Raw genomic sequence first — 23,443 nt, forward strand, 5'->3', positions numbered from 1 at the left:
ACTCTCAAAGTCCCAGTATCAGCGTAAAACAACAAACTCCAGCCTGAAGCCCTTAAGGTTTCCCACTCTTTTCTGCCTGATAAGAATGTTTGGAGGTGTTGAGTTCCGCCCGACACCTAATTGTTCATAAATTGCACAGAGCTGTAATTAGAAGAGAGTGGAATTAAAATAGAAAGGTTTGTTTTTTTCAGTGGTGGAAAATGTAAAAAATAATACGATGTCCTTTTACATTAAACTACTCCCGATTGATAATTCACCAATTGGAAACTCGCCAACTCACAATATTTAATATGGAACCTCACTAAAAACCAATCCATTAGAAGTTCTACATGAAAGTGAGTGTTGTGAAGTGCCAGATTCCTCCCACCATTATATTTTTTAAATCATCTAAGCCATTTATTTTTAAATGAGGCCAGTATGGCCCATTTTTTCCACCCCGAAACTCAACGTGTTTTATTTATCAGGAAATGGAATTACTCTGCAAGTAATGGTAGACCTAAAAGCTTTTGAGATTGCTCACTGCCTCAACTTCTGAAGTGTCAAAGAAGTTTAGAAAGTAGCTAAACAGCGACTGTTGTTGCTGGCCACTTTTTAAATGCCCCCCTCGCATCCTGCAAATATTGGAAGTGGGATTGAAATGTTTCAAATGGCGACAACTAGTGTTCCCACATGGTTAAAGTCTCTAACTGTGGACTTGCACAACCAGTTACCATGTCAACAAAACACTTCTGGTTCTGGTTCATACCGGAAGTCGCACCCATGATTTACACAAAGGCTCCCGGTGCCTTAGAATAAGGTAGACTTCAGAATATTTATGTGTGGTGCTCTGTGTTGAGATAACCATAGCAGAATAAAACGAAACAGATAAAACTGTTCATTCCTGTTTTTTTAATCTTTGAGTGTGGTCTGTCACTGATAAAACAATCTTTTAAGATTTCAAAGATCCTTATGCATGTTCCAGGCCCAAGGACGGCAGACGTTGAGGGCTCCGTGGCCTCTAGAAGGCGTCATAAATCGGGGTAAAATTCCCCTTATATTCAGACAAATTACCAATTTCCCAATTTCAAATCAAATAGTAAGGAGAGTAAATTGAAATTAACATGAACAATTAAATATGCTAGACAAGCAAGGTCAATTAATTTTGTAAATTTGGATTATATAAATTGGCTAGGGTTCTGACCAAGCCTTGGGCCAGATGTGGAAGCTTTCCTGGACCACGTCCACCACTGACACTTAATGTTAAGGCCAGTGAGATTTTTTTTTCATAGGCTGTTGCTGTCAAACACAAGTCTGGTGAAGTCCCGTCCCCTATAGGGCTCATCCCAAATGCTGACACCATCAACACCAACCTGTAACACAAACCAAGAGTCTCACCCACTTCATTGTTCTCTTTCCTCAACCGAGCACCGCGGGCCATTTTCAGCCACTCCCCGTCTTTCCATCCCTCCCTGGGTCGGTGCTAGTCCCGCCTTCCTCCCTTTGCCACCGGACCCAGCTACAGTTGGTTGAATACTCCCTCTGGTTGCCGTCCTCCAAACCTGGGCAACCATTTGGCAACATACATGCGCTGTACTCTTGATATCACTTTTCGATCACTCCTGGGCTCCCAAGTTGACCTTCACCTCAAGGGAACAGAACCAAAAGAGGCGTTTTCCTCTGATCCGGATCAACATTCAAGTCACAAGGTAGGGCCAGCAACGCCGCTGACAGGTGTCACGCACGATCAGGTTCATCTAACTTGATTTCCCCACGATCGAACAGCAAAACGACAGTGAAATTGAACAAATTAAAAGTTATTTATAGTGCCCCGAATTGTTGCTCAGTCAAAGCCCTCTCGAGGTACAGGTGTAACCAGGTGACCGTGTTGCGTTCCCGACACTCCTGCACAAGGGTACAAATGACGCGTGAAATCCCTCCAGCGCGGCGCGTTTCCTATTACTGCAGCTCGTTACATTATTTTGTTCTTTATTGTTTACATCAATCGTTCCCAATCTAATTATTCCATAAAGTTGCATTTGGGCTTGCATGTTGAGTTAAAGGCGTGTTTTTCCACTTGTTGGTGTCAATACATATTAAACGTTGTGCTTTTATGATCCTTTCATGTCAATGTCCACAATAAACTGTTGCCATAGTTAACTACATTTAAATGTTTAAATATTTTCAATCTACCTGAGGCAGAAACCCCTAATTGTAAAACCCACTTTGATATTATGAAATAAGAGTTGGAACAAATGAAACATGAAGCTGCTTGACATCTATAAGACAATTCTATTTTAGGTTTATATTGCATTTGAATTGTTACATGACTCTTAATCACATTTTACATGCTAAATGTATTGTCAAATATTTGCAACAGTCATGCATATTTGCGCCTGGATTAACAACGTCTGTCCCGTTCTGCAAATAGTAATGGACTCTTGCATGGATGAGCTTTATTCTGGCCTTGTTCTTGCCTGCTATCTGCAGTTTGACAGCTGACTTGTGTTTTGTTGGTGTGGTCGGGATCTACTAATGGAGCAAGACAGCTTGTCGGACCAGTTCATAAGTGTGGTGATCCTTAGAGTGATAGCATGAGAGCAAGTCATCATGAATGAATGTGTAAAGTGAAAAAAAATGAATTTGATACTTACGGCTGATATGATTAACTTTTCACGTATACCGTCATTGCATTAGATGAAACAATGTTGGGGATGATGAAAGCTTGACGAGATGGTGTGTAGGCTGCTTCTATAAACTGGTTTGTGACTCAGCAAAAAAAAAACAAGTGTTGTTTTCCCCTTTCAAGCTCCACCTTAACATTTTAGCATGATAATGTATTTGAAACGGAACGTTGCAGATAGCATCATGACAACAGCTGCAATAGTTTTGGCAATACATGCATAGTATTACTGCCCCCACTTTCTAGGATAGATCCCAAGGGAAAAAAAGAAACTGGTTGAACTTGAACAACAGTGTCATATGCCCGCAAGCTCTTCTCCTTTTTTTTTTTTTTTTACAGTTGCAGAATTTGAAACACTACTCATGCATGGGCCTGTGTGGCTTAAAATATGCACCAGTAAAATATCATAATGTGAGGCTAATAGATAATAATTAGAAACCCTTTTTATTCTATATTATATACGTACTTTCTATTGACTATAAAGAAAAGTTTGTCCCGCTATAGAATACACTTGATTTTAGTTGTTTCTACTGAGGTTATATTTAAAAAATAAATCAAAATAAAATCACTATTTGCACCACAATGTTATGGGTGCTTTTGTGGCCCATACAACACCACTTTACAAAGTCCCATGAAAACAGACCCTGATTAGAATTTCACCTTTTGTCTCACACTTTGATGCTTACTGGTTGCATGTTCTCAAGTGTTGCATTCAGGCCAGCTCAGTGAGACTCCATCTTTTTGCAAAGCTACAGTGTGTCTATGTGCCTTTTTTATATTCATGAAGCATCCACAAAATGTTCATAGTTTTCTATGATGAACATTTCCTCTCTGTGTAGAAGAAGGAATATATGAATATTATGCCATAGATGAGGTGATAAAACTCAAGAATTGCTCTTTGTGTTGGTGTTTGCAAACAGAGCAACTGTTTCTTCTTCTGTATCTTTTTTTTGGGGGGGGGGTGACGATAGTGCTACCCACAGCGTGATGGAGCGTGCACGGTTGAATAAGTGAATAAGTTCCGTTATTAAATGTGTTTTAATATGATTATCTTTCTCTCATTTTAGCCATGCTCCTGCCCTCATCGGTACTTGTCCTCCTCGGCCTCCTGACGTGGCATCTCGGCACATCGTGGGCTGCCAAAATCATCGTGGTCCCACCAACCCTGTTTGAATCGCATATGTACATCTTCAAGACGTTGGCCAACTCTCTGCATCAAGAGGGCCATGAGATCCATTTCCTTGTCTCGGAGGGTCGCGAGGTACTCCCTTCTCCTCATTATAAACTACAGCGCTACCCTGGCGTGTTCAACAGCAGCACAGCCGAGAGTTTCCTGCAGTCCAAAGTTGACAACATCTTTTCAGGCCGCCTTACATTTCTGGAGCTTTTTGACATTCTTGAACACTACAGTCAGAATTGCGATGCAGTAGTAGGCAATAAAGAGGTCATGGCCCGCCTCAAGCAGGTCAAGTTTGACTTGTTGCTGGTGGACCCCAATGAAATGTGCGGGTTTGTTCTCGGGCATATTCTCGGCTTGAAATATGCCGTGGTCAGCACAGGTTTGTGGTACCCCACGGAGGTGGGAGCCCCGGCCCCGCTCTCGTACGTGCCCGTCTTCAACTCGTTGCTGACCGACCGCATGTCACTGTTCCAACGGATCTCCAACACAATCGTCTACCTCTTAGAGAACTTTGGAGTCCATTTTATCGTGATCCCCAAGTACGACCGCATCATGATGAAGCATGGAATAAAGCCGCAAGTACCTATGACCGAGTTGGTGCGAGGCAGCCAGATGTGGATGCTGTGCACCGACTTGGCGCTGGAGTTCCCCCGGCCCACCCTCCCGCACGTGGTATACGTCGGAGGCATCCTCACCAGACCAGCAAATCCACTGCCACAGGTGAGTTGCAAGCTGCCATGTGCCGACATACTAAAAACATCACATTAGCTTGCTTTTGTTAGACATAGACGATGTGCTACCTTTACATTTAATCATTTTCTCTTCTATAGTATAACTTTGAACACTTCTCAAAAATTCGTCGCCATCATGTTGTCAGAATCGACAATGAACTGATGGCTGGCCTCTGGCTTCCGCCCCAAGGGTCAAAATTAACACTTTGACCATCAATTAACCTTAGACACTTTATTCAAATGAACAGAAGTCGTAGCTAATTTACATCTTTTCTACACAAACTGTCGTTGCTGTAAAAATGTTATGAAATATTTATATGATTTGACATGGTTTCTTTGTGTCTTTTTATTATTACTTGCATGTCCCCACTAAATTGTACACAAAGCTGCCTGAAAATCAGCTTTATTGGCCAAGTTTGTGCATGCCAAATAAGGAATTTGACTCCGGTTGAACTCATGTCATTGGTTTAAATCGATGTAGTAGATACTAGAGGGAAGAGACTGACGGGCAGCTGAGGGTGATGGTAGGAGGGACTTAGTCCACGGTTTGGACAAAGACAGCGCGGGTCGTTGGTATCTTCTGCGTGGAGGTTTTGGAATGCTTCTTTGGCCAAGAGGGAGCATTGTGCCCTAATGTGTGAGGGAGTTAGAATGTAAGCGCAGGGAGAACGAGGCCATTGTTCTTGGCAGAAGCCAGGGGACACTGAGACTTTTTATGGGGTCACTGTGGCTTCCTTGTAGGGACAAGCAGGCTGCTCCGCTTGGACACAGAGCACAGTGTGCCATTGCAGTTACTCCGTGCCAGGGCCGGTTTTAGCTGCCACAGCTGGACCATTTACCGCCGTCTGTTGGATGTGGAAGACTCAGACATGGCTCCTCTCTGATCCTTCCTTGACCAGTGTCACGCCATCCTGTTAACATACCTAAGTGATAAATGACAAAAAAAAAAAAAATGATGCAAAACGATTGCTGCGTGCTGGCTTTTGATGCTGCAGTATGATACTCAGTATCCATTTGGCTGCAGCAGCAGTGTTGTTGTTTGCTAAAATATCTTGTTGTGATGTATTCAATTTGTAAAGATGAAAATGGGACATCAAATAGAAGCCTACAAATCAGACAACAATTTGGACCTGGAACGAGGTTTTATTTGACTGACTTATTTCCTTTATCAGCAAGACAACCCTCTAACGACATTTTGAATCCGTTTTATGACCTCAGACCTCGTTAAATCATAAACGCTAGATAAAGCCTCATGTATATCAACACTGTAATATTTATTGCTGTTGACACTATCACTCGATAAAATAACTCAACTACAATCTTGTTTAAAGGCAATGGATTGTTCCGTTCGTTGTTAATTTTTCCAAATTCAAACTGCACATGAAACTCTACAACAAGTGTAAGCTAAGTAATAAAATAACTTACATAGTAACTTGAAGTGAAGGAGTGAACATTGTGTGTTATAATACAAATTTGTCATCCTTTCCATTTTTTTTTTTACATATTACCGCAGGACTTTGAAGAATTGGTTAATGATACAGCAGAGCACGGCTTTGTTGTTGTGTCCTTCGGCGCTGGGGTGAAGTACCTTTCCCATGACATTGCACATAAACTGGCAGGAGCTCTCGCCAGGCTACCCCAGCAAGTCATCTGGAGGTAATGTACCACCTTTTCCTTGTTTATTCATCACAGCTATCAGAGTGAATGAGGTGGAAATGTTCCACTTAATTGTCCTGATATTTTCCCACCTTGTTTCTCAAGCACCTCTGTTTTAAAATGTGAACATTTCTGTTATCCATTCTGACTTTGCTACTATATATTTTCCTGGCTTGCTTTGAATTAAAACTGTGCGGCCGGTTTTTATCTGGTCTCCTGCTCTCCCGTTTAGTGGTTGATTGCTCTCCTGAAGATTTTCCTCTGGGTTCTTTAGTTATTTCCTACATTCTAAAAACATGTATTCTAAAAACATGTATTGGACTAATAGGGTACACGACTAGATTTGTTATGCACATGAAATTTATGCAAGAAACTATCTTCATTGGAACATCGTGTTTTGAGTACTTTGCTTAAAATATCACAAACATTTTAATTTATGCGTCATTTGGTAAATAACACTGTCATTAGATATTGCACAGTATATTGGAATAGTAAAATAGCTATCAAAACAGGAACATAAAAAAAATAAAACGACAATATTTTTTCCCCTGAAACTATTTGGTGGGGCTTTTTGAAAATTATATTCTTATGAGAAATGAGAATGAATTAATTTCTGTGTATTTTTGTGTAGCTCTTAGCAATACAGGGCCAGTCCCGACTGACGGCCACCGTGGCTCATACTCAAAGACGCTGAGTCTGACCCTGAGCTCACCCGTGAACCTGAATGAGGACAATTGGTATCGAAAATGGAGCACTTAAGACTCACTTCTCTTGATGACTCATGTATTATTGTAATCAAGGATTTCACAGATGGAATGAACCAATTTATCACACTAAGTGGCAGTACAAAAGGGCTGGAAAATTCACTTAGTTAATCATTGTCGAACGTAAACTCTCTTGTACGGTACAGGGTGTTTGCTGCATAGCTGGGCTTTCTGTGAATGGTTTTAGTTTTTTGCTTTATCCACAAAAAAAAAAGAATGATAAGTCAGGCATGAGTATGTGCTCTGCAAATGAATCAGTAACAAAGGGTTCAACATGAACTTTGGGTAAATGTTTGTGCTTGGTCCGTGAGCAGAGAATTCAATTTTATGTAATCATTTACCTATTCATCACACTGACCCATAGACAATGACACGAAAGAGATTCTAGCAAATATGAGATACTATTGTATTTTATCATTTTTTGAACCATTCATTGTCTAAGAGTGTCAGTATTGACATATTTTTCCCTTACCAATATTGAATGACTTTGATATTCTTAACAATGTTGTTATAGCCACCAACTATGACACTCAAGGCGATTACATTTGTAGAAAAATCGGCTTTGAAGGATCCCTTGACTCATTGGAGAGTCGCTCGCAGCGTGTTTAATTGTACAGAGCGGGGTTTGTTGACACGTGCGAATCACCTGTCGCCGTAAGTACGTTTTCTGCTGCTGTTTGTAAAATGTGTCTTTATTTTACTTGCGTTGCATGCTCACTGGACCTTTTCCCCCCTTACAAAAAAAAAAAAAACGTCCAAAATATGTCTCTTTATTTGATTAATTTTGTTAGCTTGTGGATTTAATATCTGCAATTGAGATATTTTAACATGCGCCAATAGTCAGCTATAGACGACAACAGAATCCAGTCACTTTTCAAAACTACCAAATGAGTTGGTTCCTGGATTTGAGCACATGGCAATTCAGTAAGGCAGGTAACAAACTCATTTGTGTAAAATGTTGTTGTTTTGTTGGCCTGTAATTTTGATCATATGACGCTCCACTATCAGGACGTGATATTTCAAATTGAGAGAACTACAACAGAAAAGGGGGGCTGAGGAAATGAGGTGGGATCAAGCCCAATGAATCGTGTCATTGATCATTGGCCTGCATGAATGTAGGCCTTGATTGGCAGCACAGTGACTTAGTGTTTTGTTGCAGATAGTGAGATAAAAGATTTCGACGAACGGATGTGTCTGCATTGGCTGCTGCTTGTGTTAGAATGGGAAATGAAATCCCATTCAAGACCAGTTGCAACTTTTTTCCACAATGGGAAATGTTGACCAATTTCTTCCATCTTGTATTAGCAATCCATGTTTGTGTTCTGAAATATACATCTCTGACACGTTGAATTGTGCTTCACATCTTTGAAAAAGGTTGACTTATTTTGACCATGTGCTGTACATGGCTTGTACATCATTCAAATGCGATAAACTGATGCAAATTTCCCCACTTCCTGAAAATAATATACAGACATCAATTTAAGACTATTGAATACTGTGCGTGAGGGGGGTGACGTAATCAAAACAATTCATCATAGACTTAATATAAGGATGCCATTAAATAATAGACCAAGTATATCAGGTGTTCATTTTTAGACTTGAATGTCTGGCAGTGACCTTTGTCACAGATTTGTGGCAAAAGTAGGTCAGTGATTGCATTTTTTGATAATCATGATGTAAAATGCAAATTATACTCTTGTTTACACCCCTTTTTTTTTTCAAAACAGATTTTCCGGTGTTCCGCCTAGTAACATCGGCAGCAACACCAAGCTTGTTGATTGGATGCCTCAGAATGATTTATTGGGTGAGTTTACAAGAGCATTTCAGGACAGCTCTGCTCAGCGTTTAGAATGCATTTTAGTGTACCCACAATGGTTCACCTTCACAAATCCTTCCTCTCCTGCCTACTTTATTATGTGGATGTCTCAGGAAATAGGAATGTGCAGTACTGAATGACTGTCTGACTTTATTTAGTATGACTAGTTCTGTTTTGTTTTAGCTTTTAACGCTGAATATAAAAATGCAAAAATTGGCAAACATTTTAGCGTTGCAAATACAATACGAAACTCATCGTGCCGCATTCTAATCTGGATGAGTCACTGGTGTGGATCTTACGAAACCTTTGCCAGCGTTATTTGCACATATTCCAAAAATTAATCACACAACAACTCATGTTTTTTATTGATAAGGTCATTCCAACATTAGAGCCTTCTTGAGTCACGGTGGGCTGAACAGTATCTTTGAAGCCATGTACCACGGGGTGCCAGTGGTGGGTGTGCCCCTGTTTGGAGACCACTACGACACAATGACCCGTGTGACTGCCAAAGGTATGGGCATTATGTTGCACTGGAAAAGCATGAGCGCAGATGACCTCTACAATGCCCTCTTCACTGTCATAAATGACCCAAGGTGAGATGGCCTTTCTACTGTATTTCATTTAATTTGAGTTGTTTTTGTTCACATTTAAACTTTAAATTTGACTTTTATTTAATCCCACTTGAAACATGAAGCATAAAATAGACGTCTCATTGACATCTCCATGAAATTAGAGCGAAAAGCAGCGCCTCATTTACCCAAAGTACTCTATTTCTATCTCCTCCTGAATTGCTCTTCTTTAGATATCTTCTTTAGATGAGATAATAAAAAGATGAGCTACACGCTAGACCACATGCATTTCAGCAAACACAACACATCACCTCTGTTCACATGCCAGACACACTGAGATTGCATTTCAAATTTAGCCTGCTATATGAACTTTGGTTCTGTTCAACATTGCCCTGAAAATACAGACTTGCCATGTCTTGACCCCCAATAGTGCCATCTAGAGGAGTCAAATACAACTGGTTCATGAGGCAAATTTGAAGCTTCATATTCCCATCACTAGATATATGATAAAATGACAAAACATGTTTTCATTGATGTTTTAAGCGAATATGAAGAATATAAAAAATACATTTCTTTATTTGTCCCAAATGAGGAAATTCCAGTATACAGCAGTCATAATTCAAGAGAATTAAAAAAGAACAAACAAAAGAGATTAAAAAAAAAACCAGGTGTTTAGAAGATTTCAAGATTTAAAACACCACATAATATATATATAAAAAAACCAATATCATGATGCACACTGATATCATTGTCATACAATATGACCAATTTATTTTACATTTAGGATACATTTTTCCCAAAGAAAATATGCAACTGGCTTCAATGTATTGTCATTAGGGCTTGTTTTTCACGTTTAATTTACATGACCTAAAAAAGGTTACCACTCTACAGGTACCGACAGCGGGCAACCATTCTCTCTACTATCCACAAAGACCAGCCAGACCACCCAGTGACAAGAGCCGCCTACTGGATCAACTACACCCTGCGGCACAATGGCACGGGCCACCTGCGCTCTGCTGTATATGACATATCCCTCTACCAGTACTTCTTGCTGGATGTGATTTTCACCATAGGGTCAGCCTTGGTTATCTCTGTCTTTGCCTTGCGACATTTGGGACGGTTACTGAGGGCAAAATATGGTGACAAGAGCCAAGAAGGCGGCGTTTCCAGGGAGGAGGGAAACATGGTTAATGGATACTGCCACTCCTTGTCCAACGGTAAACACAAAGGCAACGGCTCCTTAAAGACGGAGAAGAAGGTGAATTAATTTTCTCAAACGGCCAAGAGGGATGAGGAGGCAGTTGCTCAAGGCTGTGAGCCCTCGGTTTTTGTTTTTTATAAAAGCTTCGGAGGAAAGCCCTTGTTAGGTCTGCATCAAGAGGCAAGTGAAGAAGGATATGCAATATCTGTATGGAGCGCTTGTGTCTGCGTGTATGTGTAAAAGTGCGCCCGCTGAGGAGAATTTAAAGTCTAATCGCATCTGCTGCAGCATATCACCAAATTGGAACACTGAGGATAAAACACTTTTCTCCAGCACATCTTTCTGGCCTTCTAAGAGTGGAATGACCATGATGGTGACATCACTAACCACACATGAACTTTTAACATTTTTTGGAATATTTAATGAAAAGTTCACCGAGTGTCTGCATCAGCCCGAGGGCACATCTATTTATTACTGTATAAACGAGTTTTAACAATGGATGTTTTATCTTATTTTAATTTATTTAATGGACTTATTTTGTGGTGTGATAGCATGATGATGGATATGCAGTCGCTCTAATATCCCCAATGTTATGTCATGTTTTACTTATGTATGCTTACTCCTGTGAAATCGTCCTCTATCTTAAATATAGATCTGTTAGATAATTCCCCCGATTGTCACGTTTAATTAGGTGATTATCACATCATGCGAGTCAATCTCTGCTAGACTGCTTTTAGGGTGTATGTTTACAAATAAAAGTAATTCAAAAATTAATGATGAATGACTAATGAAATTGGTAGGATCGGTTTGGTCAGCTGCCTGCGCCTGTCTGTTTTCCCCTGTCAATGTAGTTCTGAATCCATATCTATTTAATGTATTTATCGGTCAGATAGGTACAGTATCTATTGATTTTTGACCAGGTTGAATCACTGGTTGGGTTGCTCATTTGTGAGCGTGTGGTTGTCATTGGGAGCTGACAAACTATTTGGATTAATATGACTAAGATTGCGAATACTTGGATTAACTATTAAGATTGATAAATATAAAACTGTAATCCCATTCTTTCCATGTTGTTCGGTTGGTGAGTGCAGAAGTAAATGTAAACCCTGGATGTGATTACCTGACAGTCAAATGGTTTGATTTACTTTTATGCATGCAGGTTTAATGTATAAGCAAATGTAGTGTATAATAATAATAATAATAATAATAAGAGTATACGTAATAAGAGATGATAATAATAATAATCTAATTTCTATATTATCTTTCAAGCTACCCAAGGATGAATTACCATATTTTCCCAACAATAATACACACTCAAATATACCCCAAATTTCCTTTGTACTCAAATATTATGTGCTCCCAGAATTGGGTATCCATACACTTAGCACTTGTATTAAGACGACAGATATGATGAATAAGTAAAGTCATAAACACATTTCATGTGTGATAAGAATACCAAGTTTTTTTTTTCAAATGTTTTGATAGGACACAAGTTAGTCTTGGCAAAAAAGGAAACCTCATGAAATTCAATTGAGAAAGGAGCAAGTTACAACTTAATTTCCAAGTCTGTTCAATGCCTCTGATGGGAATGTCGATCCTTCCAACATTGTTAGCTGGCTTTTACAGCATGCTGGCGCATCTCCTATTCACGAGTTTTGCTTGACATCATATACACAACCAAGGTGACCAAGCATTGAAAAATTATCTATGTGGCAAAGAAAAGACTTGCTTGTCATGATTCTTGCAGGTTTTTGTGGGGTCGTAGAAATGGAATTGTAGGTGCAAGTACACACGGACCTACTTTCACTGTGAAACTGCAAATAGCTCATAAAATCACGTCTGGATGCTTTGATTACTTTGCAGGTACGAATAACAAGAGAATATATGTTATTTAGGGCAACTGGTAAATTCCAAGCTGGAATTAGTAAATATCATGCAGACAGCTGTTGGCACATCACCAGTTCCCAAAGGGCAAAGCGGTGTCTGTCTGTCTGTTTGTCTATCTGTCTGTAAAGGAGTTCATCATTTCAAAACATTTTCTTCATTTTGTGTAAATCTGCTCCATGGTCTGCTGTAGGTCGCTGTATAGTCTATATGCAGATGCAGGGCAGTTATATTGTATGGTGAGAAATAAGGGTGACCTATACTGATTGGAGCCGGGCATAATTAATGAGTTGATTGTTTTCAATTCTGTAAGTTAAATTTGTTGTGTCCAGAATTGAGGCAAAGAGCAGAGGCAGTGTCTGGAAAAAAAGATGACTTTGTGTTATAGGAAAATATTGTACCTATACAGCCTCGCAGACCTTCATTTGGGACAAGTCTTCCAGACATAGTCCTCAATACATTAGTTGTGAACATTTAGAGAAAATCTCCTGTTAAAACTAATTTTTAAAAATACACTATTTAACTACCTTTTAAAAAGACCTTTTAAATAATTACTGGAAATTAGTTCTGATTTGTTCAGGAATTTTACAAGAGTGTATGATGCACATAATATTATTTCCTACATGATTGACAACATGCCTGCGCAAGCTGCTGTAATGGACATTTTCTTTTTTGTAAGTGTGAGGACCAACTTTCATCATTTTTATTTAAAAATAACATGGGTTCTCTGAGCAAGCATAATAATGGCATTTTCTATCAATGCATTTTTTACACAAAAGCCTCATGAATTCTCTTAAAAAGAGCCTGTAATACATTACAGTGCATTAGTGAATTATTTCACTGATCAGCAACCTATTGTAAGTTGATGAAAGCTTTCTTGTCATTCTTTCTCCTGTGAGCTGCAATGACACTGAGCTATGCCTGCTGAAAATATACCTGAATGATCATTTTCATCATTAGTAATACATTCAGCTCTCAGGTTTGTTGGCCATCAAGTGCTTCACAAGCTATGAACAGGGTCTGGAAAGACACAGAAGCAAAATTATGAATTTACATTGTTATTTGCTTATTTCAGTATTAATGTTGTAAAAGACGTTCTACTGTAGCTCCTGTTTTGATCTGTAGCTTAACTTTTTTTTTTTTTTTTTAAATGAACATGGGAATTCAACCGTGTTTCCTTACATTTCATTCTTTAGTTTGGATTTTAAACTACTTTACCTTGATTTTAAAATGTTCCCATTATGTGTTGTATATATTGCAATGTAAACAAAATACTAATGCTCAATAAAAAGCTTTGCAGAAGTCATGCTTTTGTTGGTCACTTTGCTAAAAGCAAGATTTAAAAAAAAAAAAAAAGATTAATACAGATATTGAGGATGTTTTGGGTCTCAGCTTGATAAGAGGTCCTATAGACCAGTGGTCCCCAACCACGGTACCGGTCCGTGGGTCATTTGGTACCAGGCCGCACAGAAAAAAAAAAAAAATTATAGGCGATCAATTAATTCAGGTCGAGGCGCTCGTCCCGGTCACATGACATGTTTCCCCAGTCGAGCCCGCAAATTTCGCAAAAATGAGTAAGAATTTATTTTGAAAAATATATAAAATTTGGGGATTCTCTCCAAATTGCATCCGTCGGTGCACCTGAGCCTCTTGACACAGGTAAATTCAGGTAAAGACGCTCGTCGCGGTCCCGTGCCGAAGCTTGCAAAATATATAAGAAAAATAGATATTTGGAAAGAGGAAAATGCCCACAATGTGGATACAAAAGAAGAGATTAGAATTTCCAAGAAAAAGAAAAATGGATTAAAATCAAGGTAGAATATCCCGAGATCGCCACAAATTTACTGAAAATCTTGCTTCCCTTTCCATCCCGATTTTCTGCGGTCACCGCGACCAAAACAAAGCTACGGAGGAGATACATGGTGGATCGTGGTGAGTTTTATTTTTTTAATTTGTATGCACTTTGTATTTGTTTTTATGCCAGTCGTATCATTTTATTTCATATATATATATTTATTATAAATTTATTATTTATCTAAAAGTCGGTCCGTGAAAATATTGTCTGACATGTAACCGGTCTGTGACGCAAAAAAAAAAAAAAAAAAGGATGGGGACGCTGGTATAGACTTTCGGTCTGGAAACGTTACCTCACAGCAAGAGGCTTCTACAGAAATCAGATAGTGTAATCATCTAAAGTAGCCAGCTCCACACAAGCCATGAAGACAGATACGGTTATCTAATGCTGAATACCCATGCTGAGTGAAGGTGGGGTAACAAAACACCCAGCCTGGTACCCGGCTTCGCTCACTGGCCCTGTTAATTATTCACATTGCCTGTGGAGGCTTGCAGACCTCTTTCACTCATCATGCTTCCAAACGTCTGCAGCTATGTTTAATTTACACCTTTCAAGCTGTTTTCTTTTGTGGCCACCACTGGTGCAATCTGGCACCCTTTGTGTTTGCTGAGACACCAGACAGGCCTGAGATGAGGATTCAAGACATCTTCCTAGTCGTAGATTTAATGGTGGCCTATGTTCAGTAGGAAGATGTTATCGTGTCATTATGACCCTCTGGCTGCATTGGTGCATTAATCTTTGTCCAACATGCATTTAATATCCAAATGTTATAGTATGGCTGCCTCCATCAAGAGGTCACTGGGTTCAAACCTGGAATCAGGTCTTGGTGTGTGGAGGTTCCAACTGTCAACTTCTGCCCACATTTAAAAAAACATGCATGTTTATTGAAAACTAAATTCTCCTTGGATGTGAATTTGAGTATGAACAGATAGGAGGAATGATGATATTAGGAGAGCATTGGTAAGAACCCTTTTGCGTGAGCAAAGCTTAATTAATTTAAGCCCTTTTCCATTCTTCACTCTTTTCTTTTATCTGAACATAACAATCAAATGCTGTTTGGGCATTACAGCAATTAGAACGTTTTGCCTCCAAATATTGAGATATGGGTTGAAATCTTTGTGTTTGTGTTGTCCACAAGTGTATGTGAGTTCTCCCCTGTTTTCCTCAAAAAATAAAAAATCAGGCTTAGTTGAATATTATTGTGTAAAGGTAGTCTACTTGCACCCTTCGAGTAGTTTCCTTCAAATCCAGTAGAAGGCAGTGTTATTCCATGACCAAAAATGGCTTAGCTCTTTCCACTTCAGCTTTCTATCCCCACCAACAGCTGAAGAACCTGTTGTATGGATGAAAGCTGAAATCTGTGAAGATCTGATGCAAAGCTCTCGCAACACATGCACGAGGAGAAAGGGTGGTGCTGATGTAATTCTAGTCTATTGTGACAGTCCCACTTTTTATACTCCAATTAAAAATGTGCCAACATCAAAATCTTGGGGTGCATACTAACATGTGAAACATGGCCTGTTAAAGTTCATAAACTACAGTCTGTGACTTTTCAAGCCAGAATTTAAGTGGCTGGAAGGGCACACTTCAGAGGAGATTGTTACAATGGGTGCTGATTAAAATTCTGGTTCTGACCAAACTGTTGTCTCTCCATTCAGGCAGCCAGCATGAAAGTGAAAATGTACAAAATACTGTTAAGCAGAAATGTTATTCGTATAGTTCTTGTTTCTGGGATAAAGGTTGCGTGTTTTCTGTGTAGGTTATAGTCAGCCTTTATTGCAGAGTGGTCCAATTTAATTTGTGTGAAGGCACCAGTGGTACGGACATCCGATATGAAATTCATGGGTGGGAAAAGAGTATAATCCGAAATATTCTACTAAAAACACTTATAGCCTTTCAATATAAAATTTCTATTAAAAAAAACCAAGAAAAAAAACCCCGTGTTTGCTCCGGGACCCATACCGGCAAACAAAGAAAAAAAAAGAAACATTTGAAAAGAATTCTGAAAGTACTTGTGATTTTTTTTCCCTTTTCTCATTGGCCGATTGATCTGTGTGTACGTATGTTTGTGTCGGTGTTTATGGATGGATCAAATCCCGTCAATGTGTCAACATGTAGCTGGAAGAAGCCTGGCAGCAAGAAGGAGAGACTGACACTTTTTATATCAATCAGCTCTGTGTGTGTGTGAGTGTGTTTGTGTTTGTGTTTGTTAAAGGGTTGGGAAAGAGTATTAGGCTGGAATCAGAAATAAATCATGTCGTTTGGATGTCAACACTTGTCAGTTTGGCTCACCTCTGACTGTAATCTCTAAACTCCAGTGACCACATGTCAAGTCTTACATTTGCACGCACACACACGTGCACACACGCATGCACACACGCACACACACTGACTTTGAAATGGACAGATGCCTTGTGTGTGTCACCCACAAGAAGAGAGTTGGCCAAATGTTCTCCTGGCACAAAAAAATCATTGAGCCTCTCTGTAATTTACTCTGTGCTCCTCTCCACTCTGAATTAATTCCCCCGCTTTCGACTCAACCTCTTTTATTTTCCACTCTTCCTTTAATTCCTTCCCACAGTTTTCCAGCCGTCGCTCCCTATATTTTCACTTTTGTTCCAAACGTCCCCGAAAGCGGAGCGTGCAGGCTCATTCCCCATATCTGTGATAAATTGCGAATTGGATTGGAGAGACTTTCCAAGCCAGATGTTTAATTATGTGTGTGATTGAAAACTCTTCAGAAAATACAAAATAAACATTAAGTCATGCTGAAAGTATCAAATGCTCTGCTTCCCCCCCCCAACACCCCCCCCCCCCCCCCCCAATATACAGGCTTGTGAAAGTAAAAGCCACTGCTCTCAGGCTCGTTACAGGTAACAATCAATATTTAGCAATATTATCTTTGTGTCAAGATTTGAGATGATCTTTTAAATTGTTTAAAAATATTTTTTGAAGCTGTCCTTATTAAATTCAACAATGAGCATCTAGGATTTGCTATCCGTTTAATCGGCGCTGGAAAATATCGAAGGTATGATTTGAATGGTGCGGCCCTGACACATCTCAGACAGCAGCAATAACAAAGAGGTCAGTGGAGACGTGTGGGCTCAGAAGATAGAACGATAAAAATGTCACCTCTGCTGGGATTAGGTACTGACCTCATAGGTGTGCTGTTTACGCAAACACACACACGCACATGCACACACACTACCTTTGAGCTCAGTGTACAATTTGATCCCAATCACATATTTCATTTTCTTTGATCACATCTGTGTTTTCAGTTTTGTAAGGGCAAAGGTGTCCTAGCTATGATTTGCGCTCTAAAACAATTGTTTAACTTGCCTTGTATTGCATTTTTGGGGCCTTGAAACAGGCAAGCTACACTGGCTTGACATTAATAACATGAATGAATGAAGGCATTTTACTCTCTACAACTTGCTGAATTTAATCTAATGTGACCCCTAAAACATGTTTTCTTGCAGGAAATAATGGAAATTGACTTCATCCATTCCGGAATCAAATCGTTGTCACAAAACCTTGACTTAACTGTATTGGAAATGCATTAGTTATATTTATTGTCTGTATTTGTAATTGTGTGATTCAATTTAAAAATTTGTTTCATAGTCCAGGGCTGTCTTGATTAAAAAAAGAGTGATGGAAAAAAAATGAAGCTTCAAATTTGCCTTATGAACCTTTTGAAATTGTGTTGAATGTGTGATCCAAAACATAACAGTTGAAATTGACATTTGCAAACAGCATAGTAGTGCAGGAGCGGTTGCTGCCTCAATGAAGTCATCATCCACCTTCAAAACGCCGTGTAAACACTCATGTCAGATATCAAATGTGCTTATCTTAAACAGCAGATATCTGCGCAGCTATCAGCGTGCGCGTGTTCAAGCAAACACACACACTCTGAGGAGCCCGTCAGCGAGCTCTCCATCTTTGCGAGCGGCAGCCTGGCGCTCTGTGCTTGATGGATGAGTCTCCCTTGAGCAGCTCTGTTAGCGGGCCTCTCTATCGGTCTGCAGCCACGTGGGCCCTCCACATTTGATTAGATCCCAACGGAAGGCAGTTGCCGGCTGTCATCACTCATACGGCACGGGCCCGACACGCAGCACAGGCCGCCGTTGGAGCGTGGCGCGTGACACGCTGACGACGCCATTTTCAGCATACCCTGCGACTAAATTGCGTACGACTGACACTGCAAGGAGACGATTCTCTGTGAGCTTGAGCCTCATCCAAGATTGTGTCAATCTGAATACCATCAGATTCATTTCGACGAGGACTATTACAGTACTTCAGACCTCAAAAGCTTTTCTGTCACTTTGACTCCCCCTCTCTGTTTTACCCCGCTTCCCTCTCCATCTGCCATTTCTCTCCATTAGTATTTACATGTCAATGATGCCAGGATAAGTGCTTTTTTTTTTTTTTTTGCATCTCAAATTCATGTCAGCTCAATGGTGCCGAAAGATATTTACCTGGCGACAGTCGGCCCATTTTGCTAATGATTACATTCAGATGGTCTGGTCAATGCATTTATGCTCTTATCTGAGAGAGGCTGGGATAATGGGAATGTGTAGCATATTCTATTCAAAAGTTTGTTGTTTTTAATCAAAAGTTTCTTGTTTTTAATCACCTTTTGGTTTCAACAGCAAAGAACTCCAAGAATCAGTGAATGAAGGCAGCAGCTCTTGTTGCCCCCGTATAGAATTAGCCTATTTGTCTCAGAGTTCTGAGGTTCAAATGTGGACTTTGCATGTTTTTCCATTTTTGTCACGTGGTCAGGTAGCGGGCGATCCTTTGTGGGTGACGAAACGGTGACAAAGAATTGTGCCCCCCTTCATTGTTTAAATTCCCCCTGTCGAAACTAAGTCAAGATTCAAATGGTATATATTTTCTCTATTAACTGTAATCTGTAAAAAAAAGTTCTGAAACGATTGTTGCAACAGCACTCGAGCTTTGACTTGTTATAGCTCTCAGCAGTGTCAACAATGTCAAAGCTTTCCCACAATTTTTTTTTTTTTTATCACTTCACAAACTTTCTTCATACACTAGACAAACATTGCACCATGAATTCACAACACTTGCCACTGAGAAGAGATAAGACCAAAAAAAACTTATTGCTGTTAAATCAGCAGCATAGCCTTGAGTGATATAACGCTGCTAATGTTATTTAGAGGCCGTAGCTCATACAAAGACCACCAACACACTTGGCGTGAATGGTGGCCAGCAGTTCATGTGCCAATAGATGGACACCCATGCGCACTTCAACTCTCTACCGTTGTTCTCAAGAATTCCGTTGACCATTAAAGATTCAGTGTTACAGCCGGGACAGAAATAAGGCTTGTTGTGATTGAAATATTGATGAAGTCAGGTAAATTATTGACAAAGCCGATTTCTGGAGTAAAGATGCTGTTGACCTACTGAAGTGAGAGGTGAGAGAAGCTTCTTCCCTTCCCTTTGCTCAAACGATGCGAGTTCTGCGCCTCAGTGTGCAGACTGCTGCTCTTTTCCTCGAGGTTTGCATATATGAATGAGACAGCCATGACGTTGCTGCTATTATTTTTTAAACAGCCATATCGTATCTGAAATTAGACTAGTACTTCAGTCCAACAATTTCAGATTAGACTGAAGTAGCAGATTGCTACACTGCATGCTTTTAAGTGTCTTTGAAATAAATCTAATTTGTGCCTACGGAATGGGGGTAGTTTGAGCACCTGCTGATATCTTGGTGTGGGCAGCACGCTGCGCATTAGTCCTGCATCGTGCGTGTATAATGGAGGTAATGATTGATTTATTTTGTTTAACCATGCATTTTTTATACGCTGCCTCATGCGATCACATTGTTTCTTCGTTCACTTAGAGAGTCAAAAGCCTTCAGATCATTTTTTAATATTTACAGCCGTCTTCTGTCCCCTCATTTTTGTGTAGCTAGCAAAGCTTCAATTTGGCTTTCAGCGTCTTGGGTTTACCTCACAAGCTAGCAGGGGATTGTTTTTCCCATTCCTCTCGTTTTTTATTCTTTAACATTCCACTGGATTAGTAACGTCATAATCGGGTGCTGACTGGAGCATTACTCCTACCCAAAATGCAAATTGTAGAATCAGTGTCATCCCTGACATCTCCTAACAGCTCTTTAAAAGATTGGGATTAAGGTATAGTGGTGTAAAGATTGGAGGGTAAGAAGTAGTTTTCTGGAACAGGTATGCTTTACTCACACGAGTCGAGATCAGGTTGATGATTGAGCACAAATCTGTGCCATGCGGACACCAACCATTCAGTTGAAAGGGATTGAAAAGTTATTTCACTCAATAAAAGCACAATAGTGATCATGTTTGTTGTGCGTTCCCGTTATGAATAAACAACAGTGAGAGTTGGTGAGCAAACAAACTCCACAGGGAATCAAATTTTTATTTAGACAGATGGACGAACGGATTGACAATAGATGGATGGATGGATGGATGGACGGATGGATGGACGGGTAGATAGCTGGGTAGATAGCTGGGTAGATAGCTGGATTGATTGGAGATATGGGCAAACGGATTGATGGATAGACGGATAGAATCATGGCTAAAGTTGCTGTTTTGAGCTGCTTTGTCCTTGACATAGGTCAAGAGGACAGAGGAATGGGAGAGGAAATGCCGGCTTTTGACAGGAGGGGAACAGATAGCATCTCTCTCCTCAAGGGATGGAGGGAGGCAGAGAGGGGATAAAGAGGTAAGCACATTGGCGAAATGAAAAGATGAGGGGATGGAGACCGGGGTTAGCGGTGGAAGTAAGGCCATCCTGCGTATGTGTGTGGTTTGGCTGGTTTGAGGAAAAGGTACAAATAATGTGATTATTCTTCCGAAAGAGTACAGTAAGTAGTTGACAAGTAAAAAAGAAAAAAAATGCAAAGATGTGATTTGCATTTGTTCACATATTTGTTCCCGTTTTCACTTCTAATTGATGGACACCATACACACAGACACAAAGCTTCTAGCTTCAGGTATTTGGCTGGATTGCACAGCACCAGACAAATCCTTCGGTTTAGATGGATGGAATAGATAAGAAAGTGGTAAGGGTATCAAGAGATTAGCTCAAATCACTGGAAGCACGAGGCTTTCAGAAACTCCAAGCACAATGGAATACACATACAGAATTGGACGATTGTGCAGGATGGAATGTGTGTGTACGTAGGTGTTCATGTGCTTGTGCGCCAATATCTGTCTCTAAATGATGAGGTGGAATCCCAGGACAGCAGCTAATAGTTTCCATAGATTTATTGGCACCACCAGACGCAACATTGTTTTAGACTCACGGGACCGAAGCAATATGTCACCCACTCAACCAACCGACACACGTCACAAGAAACAGGGGGTGTACCTGAAAGGCGTCTAGGATGTGCAGGGACACATTTGTTGGGAATATATATACATATACTATATATGTATATTCTCTCTCTCGCTATATATATATATATATATATATATATATATATATATATATGTCTATATATATATATATATATATATATATATATATATATATATATATATATATATATATATATATATATATATATATATATATATATATATATATATATATATATATATATATGTCTATATATATATATGTCTATATATATATATGTCTATATATATATATGTCTATATATATATATGTCTATATATATATATGTCTATATATATATATGTCTATATATATATATGTCTATATATATATATGTCTATATATATATATGTCTATATATATATATATATATGTCTATATATATATATATATATGTCTATATATATATATATATATGTCTATATATATATATGTCTATATATATATATATATATGTCTATATATATATATATATATGTCTATATATATATATATGTCTATATATGTCTATATATATATATATATGTCTATATATATATATATATGTGTCTATATATGTCTTTATTTATATAAATAAAAGATTAGCAGGAAAGCCTTAGGAAGTGCGCAAATAGAAGAGACAATGGTACTTCTCTAAACACAGATATTTATGAATTGATCAACCCTTCATATCTTGTGGCAATCAAAAGCATGCGGTCCTCCATGTGAGAGCGTTGCATCGATTATGTGCATTTTGCCTCCTCTGTCAAGCGTGAACATTTTTGCGTTTAAGATCAGGTGACAGCGCAAGTGAGGAGAAGTGTTATCGATTGTTTTTTGCCCGCCGATGCTGGGGAATGATGTGTTTGGGCGCATCTGTAATTACTCCTCTTCTTCACCCTCGCAGCCATCTCACTGTCACGTTCACTTAGCATGCATGTCTCAGTCCCACGACACTGGCATCACAATTGTTTAGCCCAAACAAAACCTGTGATTTGCTTTAATCTTTTGTTAGGTTCAAGGAAAGCCTAAACCAAGTTTTTGCAGTTGAGAAATTGTGCAGCTAATTTGAGTTTGTGGAACACTTTCGAAAAGGGAAACAATCATCTGAATCAGAAAAGGCTTTTTTAATTTTTTTTTATAAAAGTGCCAGGTTCACATTTTATAATTACAGGAACAAACACTGTCAATCCATATTAATAATAACTTGCATTACACAAATATTAGTTCCATCCACAAATCTGGTGCATGGTGGCATAAAACACGACCCGTTCGTTTCCTTATAGCCAAACCAATCCAGATTGTTGAGTAGGTGTGACTGTTGCAGACACATCTGCCTGTCTTTCTGCTCACCATCTTGGCTGTCCTCCTCTAGTTAGTACGAAACAGACGGCAAAAAATAAAAAATAAACATTTGTGTCTCTGCGTGTTTGCGTGTGTGATGAGCTAAACGATACATGATTAGTTGCAACGTAGAGGAAGGAATCTTCGTCTCATCATAATAAGGGCCAAGGACCCAGATTAAAAGAACAGCATTTTGTCTACCAGATTATTGTGTGCGTGCGTATGCACGTGTCTGCCTGGTTTTCTCATTACAGGATTAAAGAGCATCTGGTTCAATGTTCCCACTCAACTGTGCCAGTCAGATTCACAGGGGAAATAGTACACAGTTGTCCATCTGTGTTGTCGTGCGCATGGGTCCACCGGTCACATATTGGGCATGCATCACCCAGGGAGAGCGCTTATGGATCGAACAA

At 39.4% G+C, this 23,443-nt stretch overlaps 1 protein-coding gene across 1 annotated transcript; it reads left to right on the top strand.

Annotated features, from left to right (window-relative positions):
* The first annotated feature begins 1,405 nt into the window (after positions 1-1,405).
* ugt8 (UDP glycosyltransferase 8) lies at positions 1,406-13,762 on the top strand. Its single transcript, XM_061274147.1, has 6 exons — positions 1,406-1,685; positions 3,727-4,559; positions 6,084-6,226; positions 8,718-8,794; positions 9,180-9,399; positions 10,267-13,762. The coding sequence occupies exons 2-6, from the start codon at positions 3,729-3,731 to the stop codon at positions 10,640-10,642; spliced, it is 1,647 nt and encodes a 548-aa protein (XP_061130131.1). The 5' UTR covers positions 1,406-1,685; positions 3,727-3,728; the 3' UTR covers positions 10,643-13,762.
* The last annotated feature ends 9,681 nt before the right edge of the window (positions 13,763-23,443 follow it).

This window comes from Syngnathus typhle, linkage group LG3 (assembly GCF_033458585.1).
Source record: "Syngnathus typhle isolate RoL2023-S1 ecotype Sweden linkage group LG3, RoL_Styp_1.0, whole genome shotgun sequence".
Taxonomy (NCBI): Eukaryota; Metazoa; Chordata; class Actinopteri; order Syngnathiformes; family Syngnathidae; genus Syngnathus; species Syngnathus typhle.

Coding starts and splice junctions, on each gene's coding strand:
- ugt8 (XM_061274147.1), top strand. CDS start 3,729: ATGCTCCTGCCCTCATCGGTACTTGTCCTCCTCGGCCTCCTGACGTGG. Junction 4,560..6,083: donor CAGCAAATCCACTGCCACAG/GTGAGTTGCAAG, acceptor ATATTACCGCAG/GACTTTGAAGAATTGGTTAA. Junction 9,400..10,266: donor ACTGTCATAAATGACCCAAG/GTGAGATGGCCT, acceptor ACCACTCTACAG/GTACCGACAGCGGGCAACCA.